Source organism: Phycodurus eques, chromosome 18, assembly GCF_024500275.1.
Source record: "Phycodurus eques isolate BA_2022a chromosome 18, UOR_Pequ_1.1, whole genome shotgun sequence".
Taxonomy (NCBI): Eukaryota; Metazoa; Chordata; class Actinopteri; order Syngnathiformes; family Syngnathidae; genus Phycodurus; species Phycodurus eques.
In genome coordinates this window covers 10,748,779-10,759,896 of record NC_084542.1, presented here as the reverse complement: position 1 = coordinate 10,759,896, position 11,118 = coordinate 10,748,779, and the positions used below count along the sequence as shown (strand labels likewise).

At 39.3% G+C, this 11,118-nt stretch overlaps 1 protein-coding gene across 3 annotated transcripts; it reads left to right on the top strand.

Moving 5' to 3' along the window:
- The first annotated feature begins 277 nt into the window (after nt 1–277).
- Nucleotides 278–10,606, top strand: sytl3 (synaptotagmin-like 3). Of its 3 annotated transcripts, none has more exons than XM_061704264.1 (14): nt 278–511; nt 843–877; nt 2,777–2,971; nt 3,341–3,553; nt 5,703–5,770; nt 5,840–5,891; nt 5,968–6,034; nt 6,106–6,178; nt 6,423–6,541; nt 7,280–7,402; nt 7,520–7,689; nt 7,745–7,862; nt 9,104–9,274; nt 10,126–10,606. In XM_061704264.1, exons 3-14 carry the CDS (start codon nt 2,850–2,852, stop codon nt 10,135–10,137), a joined length of 1,308 nt encoding a protein of 435 aa, XP_061560248.1. In that variant the 5' UTR covers nt 278–511; nt 843–877; nt 2,777–2,849; the 3' UTR covers nt 10,138–10,606. The 3 variants fall into 3 exon arrangements, with proteins under 3 accessions (XP_061560248.1, XP_061560249.1, XP_061560247.1); XM_061704265.1 differs by having other exon boundaries at nt 3,338–3,553; nt 7,766–7,862; XM_061704263.1 differs by having other exon boundaries at nt 3,338–3,553.
- Nucleotides 10,607–11,118: the final 512 nt, after the last annotated feature.

Below are 11,118 nucleotides of genomic sequence, written 5' to 3'. Positions count from 1 at the left end.
TTTTCGGAAAAATCAGGAAAACTGAAAAGGTGAAAAACTGCTTAACAGTATAGCTCCACAAATTAGTACTACACAGTTCTCAGTCTTTGCACGTTTCGGCAATCATCTTCAAACATGTATACTGTATTAAGAAACAAGCCTAACCATGAAAAGTCAATCTTCCAAACAAAACAATAATTCTATATTGGATGAATCATGTAACCACAGTATATTCACAGTATTTTATCATTCTATAAATGATTAAATATATGCATGTGTGTGTGTGTGTGTGTGTGTTGGAGACCCTGTGTGATGTTTTATTCCTACACTAGAACTGCCCCCAAGAAATGTTGCACACTCTGAAATTGGCTAAATGAAAACACACCCAGGAAGGATTCATCACAGATTGCAGCAGTATAAGTACAAAGAAGAAGAAGAAAAGAGGAAGGATGTGTTTTGAGTGTTTCCCTAGTGTGTACGAAAGCAGCAGTCGCATTACATCGCCACACTCTCTGTCTGGGGGAGCCAAAAGGTAAGCACTTGATCTTTGTAGCACTTTTATGGCTTATGACAGTAATTCCACATTTGAGGATGTGTGTTTTTGTCATTTTAAAGGAGTTTGACAAAGCCTTAAGTGCTAAAAATGTTCATCTCCCTCTTGACATGTTTCTGGGTTTTGGACTTTCTTCTTCTTTGTGACACAGTTATTGCTGGACAGCATCATTTGCCTTTTGGATTTAGTTGATTTTGTGTGTCTTTGCACATCTTTAGTAGACATGTTATGACATGCCACAAAGCTTGAGAAGAGAGAAGTGTGACAGTTTCATTTGGACTGTGGTGGTCATTGTGGCTTTTTTTTTCAGGCTGGTTGGGGGGCTTTCAGGAAGCTCATTTGATGGTAAGGAAATACGTCAGCTACCTCATGCATGCTTGAGTCCCGGTGTATTTCGACGAGTCATTTTGCCGTAACAGCTGCAGTGGGCTGCTGTGACCACCCACCATCTTTTGGTTCACAGATATGAGGCCACATAGTCACTCCTAAGCAAGTAGCATTTTATTCATTATACTAATGTTCTCTTACTGTTTGTGTAAGAATTTAGTCATAATGTAACTTGCATTGATTTTCTTATAGAGTCAAACTGTAATTGCCAAGGGACATATTTTACATCAGAAAAATCTCATGGCACACCAGCAAACAGAAAACATCATGAGAAGTATATCTCTGAAGTATTTCTACTGAATGATCTCATCTCAGTTTCCTGTAGTTTCCTCAGTATGAAATCTGGGCCTGTTTAGTTGAACACAAATCTATTCCTCTGTATGAATGGCAACAGGTGGAGGCGCAGAATAATTTTAGCCTCTCTGCTATCTAGTGGATTTATTATTTGATTGTTTTGCCTGTCAATGTAAATCGCTGGCATAGATAGATGAACAAAGCTATATTATTTGAAGTAAATAAATAAAACTGGATAATTATTTGATGATTTCTCACAGCACACTGATGTGCTGCTGCACAGTGGTTGGAAATCACTGCTTTAAATAACTTATATAACTTTAAAGCTAGAATCCGCAACTATGTTTTGTTAAAAAAAAATAACATTTTCACCCGAGCCACGACAAGAGTAGATGGCAGAAAGCTGATTAAGCCTATCAGCTTCTGACACATCTTGTTATATTTTTCATATTTATTTTACATTTAGTGACTATCCTATACATTCCCTCGCTGGATAAAAATACTCTAAAATGAATACTCTAAAATGACATCGCAGAAATTACATATTTTACGTACGAACAGGCAGGCCCATGTATGGAGCGCGTGCAGGTCGACTGAGCCATAGAGAAAGGAGAAAGCATGCGGGGTAGGAAGGAGGACGAGGAAGTCGGACAAGCATTTAACCCTCGTCATATCGAAGCGATGAAGGCTTTGTTGTAATGCTGAATTCCAGCGTCATAAATTGCGGATTATAGCTTTAAACCATCTATTTGCGTCCGTGATCCATGATCTTCCACAACAACAAAATGGCGTCGACCATAAACACAGGCAAAAAAACTGATTTTTTTAATATATATTTTTTAAAAGTAAATGCACCATGGCAGCAGTTGCAGCTCTTGTCTGAATACAGTAGTACGGTATTCTAAGATTTGTTCTGCTTCGAGTCCGGGAAATTTTTCGACTACAAAATCTTGCAGAATTACCCGAAAGACCCAGTCTTTTATCCTGCTGTTTGTTCACTATCATTTCAAGTTAACAAGAGGGGGAAATATCTTGTTTTCCGTTACAGAGGTGTGCTTATTTAGTTTGCAAGCAACCACCTGACTGTCTTGTCATTTCACTAAACATGAAAGTCGAGTTGTTTTGGGGGTTTTTTTCCATGTGAATATGTGCGTGCAAAAGGCCGAAGTACAAAACAGAGGAGGTTGGTCAGCCATCAATAATGCAAGGTTTGACATTTGCTCTGGTCTGAAGACCTGCTGTCGCTGCCGGGAGAGGTTCAATAGACGTCAGAGCGATTTAAAGGGGGGCTGATGACGGGTTGAAACGGATAGTGACGGCAATCCTGAGCTGCCTGCCTCTGCACTACCATAAAAGGTCTTGCAGGTCTTTTGCTGCCTAAGAGGACGATAGATAATTTTACATAAAAGGAGTTTTAGAGGGACGATGCTGCTTAATCGTCCAAGTGGAAAACAGTAGCGGGTAGTGATATTTGCTCACCAAGTCTATAGATATCCATCTGGTTCTGACGTGGGTACTAGCAGAGATGACCATAATTACGTACACACTTCTTGAATCTTTCAGATGTTTAAGAGGTGTTCAGGATCAAGTGCAGGGAAAGTGACACACCATCGGGAGGATCACCGAGCGGGGCTAAATGACCAGAGACTCACATTTGAAGATGGACTTGAGTTTGCTTCAAGCTCTGGAGAGGGAGAGGATCTTGGAAGTACTTCGGAGAGACAAAGTGTTGCGTACAATTGAAGAAGACAGGATCAGGTGAGTAACTTAGTCCCGGGGCATCTCTATTTTGTCACTGTATTGTTGGAAATTGTTGCTGTCCAATGACAAGCAGCAAGAAATGATTAGTATTTTATTATAAAATGACGCTTCATCTTTAGCATCGGAATTGCCAGCCCTCACTGTTTATTGATGACGGTGATGATAGGTGAAGAAATGAATGCCCACCCAAAACCCATTTCCATGCCCCCCGAGTTGAATGCCCGGTGCCGACCCCCACCCCCTCCCCCACTGTGCACACCATTACATAATGGTTTTCATCATGTAGTTTTTTTGTTGTTTTTTGTTCTTACAAAGAACCAATAAATGCAAATTACTGATGATGGATTTCCTCTGACGCCACAGTAGAATGAAATTGCAGCTCCAGGAGCTTCGAAGGAGAGGCGCCAAGAGTTACTCCAGGGAGTACGGCGAGCGGACGTGCGCTCGTTGCCAGATGCCGCTGGGAAGGTTCTGCAACACGGGCGCGGTCTGCCGTGGATGCAGCCACCGAATCTGCAGCAAGTGCCGCGTGTGCGTGGGAGAGGCGCCGTGGAAGTGCACGGTCTGCTACGCCTACAGGTAGACGAGCTGAAGCATGAGTCATTCACTCAGTCATCTGATAACCGTTTGTGCAAAAAGGGTTTCTCTCTGTGGTCACAGTGTCAAAGTGACACTGAAATTTCAGTTCAGCTCACAGTGGATTTGTTTGAATTATTGAATTGCATTCGTAAAAACGATAAAAACATTCGTATATACGATGGTAGCTTGAAATTGAAAGACCCTGTGAAGAAAATTCTGAAATTTGATTTCTAAATACATTATATATGTTTGAAGCTGGCGGCACGGTGAAAGACTGGTTAGAGCGTCTGCCTCACAGTTCTGAGGAGTGGGGTTCAATCCCCGGCCCCGCCTGTGTGGAGTTAGCATGTCCTCCCCGTGCCTTCGTGGGTTTTCTCCGGGCACTCCGGTTTCCTCCCACATCCCCAAAACATGCGTGGTAGGTTAATTGGCAACTCTAAGTTGCCCGTAGGTGTGACTGTGAGTGCGAATGGTTGTTTGTTTGTATGTGCCCTGCGATTCGCTGGCAACCAGTTCAGGGTGTACCCCGCCTCCTGCCCGATGATAGCTGGGATAGGCTCCAGCACGCCCGCGGCCCTAGTGAGGAGAAGCGGCTCAGAAAATGGATGAATGGATGGATGGATGTTTGAAGCTAACAAGAGAGAGAACTACCGTAATTTCTCGTGTATAATGCGCACCCATGTATAATACACACCCCCAAAGTTGACCTCAACATTTTGGAAAACCCTTCTACCTATGTATAATGCATTCTTACAATGCATGATTTTGCTTCTACCCATATGATCAAAACATGAAGTATTATCTGTATTTTGTTCGTTTTATTTCAAATAAATATTCTGAAGTTAAGTACTTTATTTGAACACGTAATAATTTATTTTTATTTACTTGCTCTTATTTTGAAATTCACAGCCCTTTCATTGTGTAAATGTGAAAACACACATTTGTGCTCATATGTTTGATTAATATGAATATGTTGACCAGGCGAAACACATTTAGTTTTAATTTAATGGGATTCAAAATAAACTGTCAAGCATTTCAGAGAAGCATTATCATCAAACATAACATAACCATAAAGTAATTAAAAGATGTTCAGTCATCAGTCGTATTTAAAAATAAAAGCAAAAAGCAATAATTCTGCCAGGGAATGTAAACATATGAGCACAACTGTAAACATTATGCACTCATACATAGTCCTGTCATATTGGAATGAAAGTGTAGGCTAAACCTTTTTCATAGCCTCTAGGTCGCGCTGGCATATTAGAATGAAAGTGTACACATTTCTCATAACCTCTCGGTGGAAGTGGCATATTGAAATGAACGTGTACCGCTTTTCATAACCTCTAGATGGCAGCATACATTTATAAAATGAGAACTTCCCCCCCCCCATTTTCCCATATACCTATGTATAATGCGCACCATTAATTTTTTACATTTTTTTTGGGGGGGGGGGAAATGCACATTATACAATTACGGTATGTAGTCCTCAATTCTGGAGGTACAGTGTTAAACATTTTACACCATGTATCACTGATTTTTTAGGTGTGGCTAAAATGTTTCCTAGTGCCCCACTTTGGAGTTGGGCATGAGTGCCCCCCCCCCCCCCAGTAAGAACTTGAGTGCCTTGATTCTCATCAGAGGTTATCCAGCACAATTGTGACATTCAGTTAGCTAGCTATCTATGCCTACACCCTAAAAATGCATCTTCTCTTTGAATAGTCCACTGGTGTGGGTGCTTTAGAGCGCCTCGTTGTCAGCTGTGAGTGCACATACGTCAAGGAGAGAAAGGCAGAAAAGCGAGTAGGGGTAAAGTCAGACGTGACAGCCAGCGTGTGAACACGGGCTTCGCGCTGGCATGGCCTCTTCAGAGGGCCTCGTTGTTGAGGCGTGAAAAAGCCCTGTGACGACCCAGTCTTATATATTTCTGCCGTCGGTGGGTTTAAGTGCCTGCTACTTAAGAACTGCAGCACTTTTTACAAGAGCATTTCGATCAATATCAGTTCATCATGCCACTAGACCCCTTGCCAAAAAGACAGGATGCTTTGCAAAATGCGTCAAACGAGAACTAGTTGTACGGTGCCCACACTAATGCAAGAATGATCTGAAATAATTTAGCAGCTGCTTGCTTTGTTCATTGGTTGTGTCTTCCCAGGGAAGTAAAGATCCGGTCTGGAGACTGGTTTTTAGAGGAAAAGACGAAGAAATTTCCTGCTATAGCAGGTTTGTTTAAGTGAATTTATCAACCAAAAATGCACAACGAATGCCTTGTGATTCTTTTTTGCTTTACAGACAAATATGAGACAGTTGGTGAGAAACTGTTGAAGACCTACAATATGTGGAGGTATCTTTAAAACTCACTCTATGTATGTGCTTTTGCATTTTTTTAAAATACTTTTATATTTCTCTATAATGCACAGTCACATAGCAATTGTGCCACCCACTCCACCAGCCCACTCGAGATTTGACTTTCTGAGCAGATCAGGGGTAAAGTACATGCTAAATAAATACAAATTATATGCCACTGTGTGCCCATAACTTTGTGTCTTTATCTTTAGGATTCAGAAAAGTCCAGAATGTTATCCAAAGCAGTGGAAGATCTTCTGTGTTCATTCAACAGTGATGTTAAAAGTAAGTCGTAAGTAAAAGGCCTGCAGAATTCAAAATAATCCGTCACAAATCGAAAATTGACCACATTCGATATAGTCAACACAGCTGATTTTTTTTTTTTACAGTTTCAAATGTGTTACTTTCTCACGATACTAATCAGAGTATCGAGGCCAAAATTGCATCAGGTTCGACAGCAATAGTGTTGCGCAAAATCCTGTGACACCACCGAGATGCTCTGATTGATTATGTCTCTTGTTGTTTGTAGAAATGTCCTCATCTCAGAACGACGTGAGAACAGACCTGCTGAACGTCGACCGCGGCAAACAGTTGCATATCAGCGCACAGAAGAGCCTCTCTGACACCGACGTCAGCAAATCTCGCAAAGTAAGTAAGTAACAGTGTCCTGTAATTAAAGTGACACAATTTAACATTGAATCGGGGAATAATAAACTCAATAAAATATTGAGGATGCCGCACTGGCTGCAAATACAAAATGCATTGCCATGGTTAAGCAACTTTAGTGTTGGACCAGCCAGGACACCTATCATGTTGTGTTAGCATTAGCATCAGGGCTAATTTTACTGTTCAGAATTCTGTGGAGCTCTTGCACACACTTTTCTGCACACTAAAGTGATGTCACTAACTAAATAGACATTCTTCACCACCGAAAAACAAATTAACACACAAACAATAACAGACTCATACCTTTGATAACAAGTTTATGCGTATAGTTGGTGAGTAACACTAGCTACTAACATTAGCTGTCGAACGTACATTTTGGGAGAGATGGGCAAGTACTGATACCAGGTATCGGTATCGGGCCGAAACGGGCCTGAGTCATCATGAAGGCTGCAAATTCTGATGATTAAACATCCACATAAACTGCTGGAAACAGTGCAACCAATAGAAACGCTATGAAATAAAGAGAATAGACTGTTGGGAATTAATTAATACAGTTTAATAAAACAAATATTAGAATTGAAGATATAAATGTAGGTCTGTGCTTCTGACAGTGTTTAGGCCAGTTGGTCTTTTTTTGGGGGGGTGGGGGGGTTGTTTTTGAATGATTAATGATTAAGTTTTTGAATGATTAATTCTTCTACAAAAAAATGTTCCTATCAGCGCTACCAAGACCTAAGCCTTCCCAACCTGTTCAAGCGAAGCAAGGACAGCGACCAGGAAGGCTGCTCCACGGGCGCGGAAGAAGAGACCTCCAATAGTTCAGAAAACTCTGATGTCAAGCGAGTGCGTACAAGCTGACACATGAAGATAGCTCGGCATAGCATAGAAAAGGTCATCATCATTTGATCTTTTCTGGTCAGCGTAATCTAAAAAGGAAGTTGTTTTGATTTCCTCCGTCAGGGTAGTTACAGCAGCATCAGCACGGAGTGCAGCCTGCTTGAGGGCGTCAGTGCGAGCGGAGACGTGGAGCTGGCGCTGGCCTACAACACCGACTCTTCCTGTTTGGAGATCACAGTGGGAGCGTGTCGAAACCTTCCCCACAGTGACGACCGGAAGAAGAGGTGTCACCCGTAAGGACGAGCCGTGATACTTCCAAAAAAATGTCTTTTGTATGCTTTCAAATAGTTGCACAATGTCCACGCGCAGGTACGTCAAACTCTACATGATGCCGCCCAAGAGCAACAAACGGAAGACTGCAGTCAAGAGAAACACCACCAGTCCTGTTTTTAATGAACTTTTTCAAGTAAGACGTATTAGGGCTCCACCTACATGGAAATCATAATAATCAAGAGGAAAAAAGGTTCACCACAATAAAGTAGTAATATTACGAGAGGGGGGGGGGGGGGGGGAACAAGGAGAAAAGTCGTACTATCACAAGTTTCTGTGGGAAGTTTGACATTCACTCACTAAAATAAATGTAAATATAGAAATAAATATATAAAGACATAGAAAAACATATTTTCTTGATATATTACAACTTTATTGTTGCATATTATCTATCAGCTTTATTCCTCCAATATTACAACTTTATTCTAGAAATGTTTTTTTTATTTGATTCTTGAAACATTCTAAAAACTATATTTTAATGTTAAGTCTCATTTCTCCAAGTATGTCTTTATTCCCGTGAAACAGTAACTATAAACATTATTACATCTTTATCCTCAGAACATTACGTTTTTATTCTCTTAATATTAAGACTTTTCTCATAATATTACTACTTTATTCTTGTAACATTATGACATTTTTCTTTTAAAAAAAATTGAATGAATAAAAATTCTCGCAACATTTAGACTTTTTTCCCCCTGCTACATAATTACCTTTTCCTTTTAATAGTACAGTTTAATTGTCGTAACGTTACGTTTTGTTTTTCTAAAATAAGACTTTTTTTCTCTTGCAATATAAAATTGTTCTTCCTCTAAATTGTATCACTTTATTTTCATAATGTTCTTATTATTATAATCTTTATTTATTGTAATGTTACCCATTTTCTAATAATATCTCCACTTTTGAAAAATTACATCATCATTATCCTATTCTCATAACATTAAAACATTTTTCCTTTAATAGTAAAACATTTTTTTCATAATAGTACAACTTTTTTTCCTCCTACTGTTACTACTTATTCTCATAAAATGACATCTTTATTCTTGTAAATTACACATTTTTCTTATAATATTACCACTTTATTCTCTAGGAACAGGGCTTTTTTCCCTGTCCAGTATGACTTCATTGTCATAACATTACGGCTTTTTTTTGCTCCTAATATTACAAATTTACTCTTGTAATACTTCGACTTTCTAGTAAGATCGTGTTTTTTCTTCCCCTAGTATTACAGTTTCATTCTCATAACGTTACAATTTGTTTGAGGTAACATCACAACTTCCCTCACGTGACTTTTTTAAAATGTATTTTTTGAAATACAATTTCATCATTGCCAGTGTCTTCTTTTAGTTGTCTTGCCTAATCTCATTTTGCTGCGAACAGTATCACATAGAGCGTCACCTGCTGACTGGAAAGCGACTGCAGGCGTCTGTGTGGCATTCAGGATCCTTGCACAGGAAGGTTTTTCTGGGCGAGGTCCTCATCCCACTGGATGGCTTGCAATTTGACGACAAACACTTCCAGCGCTTCAACTGGTACCCGCTCTGTCTGCAGGTAAAAGCACAGATAACTTTTACTCACTGAGAGGTCAAATTATGATTTTTTTTTTTTTTTTTTTTTAATGGGACACCTTCTTCTGTCCAAAAGTTCCATGTTGGCCTGTCTTCAACAGTTGAGTAAATGTCCAGAGGGAGGCGCTGTAGAGCTAAATGGAAACGAGCAGCTGTTCAGATTTGCGTCCGGTTTCAACAGTCAGAGTTAGCGTAACAATTATTAGAAATGATAAAAATGATTATAAAAATTCAAATAATGGGGGAACGGATGAAGGAAATACATAGACATCAGGTAAGGACAATGTCATGCATCACGTTCACAAAATAAATCGATATAGTCAAAAATAATAACATATCAGTTTAATAAAAATATAGATAAAGAGTAAAGATAACAGAGTAACAGTAACATTACAAATATATTTTTAAAAAAACTATAGTCAAACAGTTATAAAAGAATATGAATTAAATAAATAAATAGTAAAAACAATAGCGTGATGATCAAATAAAAATATTTTTAAAAGTCTAACACATTAAATCAGAGTTCAATGGTAGAGCTCGGTCAACTAGTGCCTAATAATCTATAATACATAAAGCTAAAATATGAACAGATGAGACCTATCGATACAATATGAAAGTGCATTACAACGTTGTCATGAGTGCAAGCAATTGTCTGCACGTGTGCAAATCCACTCCACTGTGGTCATGGGTGTTCCTTTTTTTGTGCTGGCCTGCAGGGTGTGTTATGTATGTTCTGGTGTGTGTTTATGAATGCACTAGGAGTGTACGTGTTAAATAGGAAATAGAGTGTGTTTTGACGTCTATTTGAATGTGTGTGTGTGTGTGTGTGTTTAGGTGTGTGACTGACACTGGAAGACGGCTCACGTTGTGGTGGATGCGTGGGGATGGGCGGGGCCAGCGAACATCACCTCTTTATGGGACACGTTTGGTTTCCTCTTTTTTTTAAAATTCATCATTATCTTTTCAGCCATCAAAACTGTTGTCAATGAGGGTTTTGTTCGCAATTAACATTGTGTGCAAATTGTGATGATTTATTATTATAAAATATAACTGTTTTATGTTAACATTATATAAATGTATTTACTCTATAAGTTATGTTTTATATGAGATGACTGTTTTTTTTTTTAAATCACATTGTCCTGTATTTGTATATTCTTGTTTTTGCCGGAAGAAGGGTTAAGTCATATTTTTTATTATTTATGTATTTATTTTTAAAAAAGGAATAATTATATTTTCCTTCCATATGACAATTTTCAATCTCACTTTGTCTCTTCTGGTTCCATGAGTTTACATTTGGACAATAAATGGCCCTATGTTCTCCTGTTATTCAGCCGAATTAATGTCAAATGTGAGTGTGTCGACCTTGATCATTAAGTTATTGCCATCTAGATATATTTTTTAAAATAAGAGCATTGCTATGTACAACCATTCAACACAACACAGCCTTTTTCTCTGAGCGTGTGAAACACGTTCTATCTCAGGTTTCTACAAAGAACACACATATTCTTGTGAGTGGTGATGTCATGCAATCACAATTCTGTTCTCAAGGACATAGCAACTTGAGTGACAAATGCTCATAGCCGAAAATAACCTGGACGACGAATAACCTGGACGACTCGGTAGCATGACTGCCTCACAGTTCTGAGGACCGGGGTTCAAATCCCGGCCCCGCCTGTGTGTAGCTTACATGTTCTCCCCGTGCTTGCGTGGGTTTTCTCCGGTTACTCCGGTTTCCTCCCACATGCCAAACAAACATGCAGGGTAGGTTAATTGTGGACTCTAAACTGCCCCGAGGTGTGAATGTGGGTGCGAATGGTTGTTTGTTCA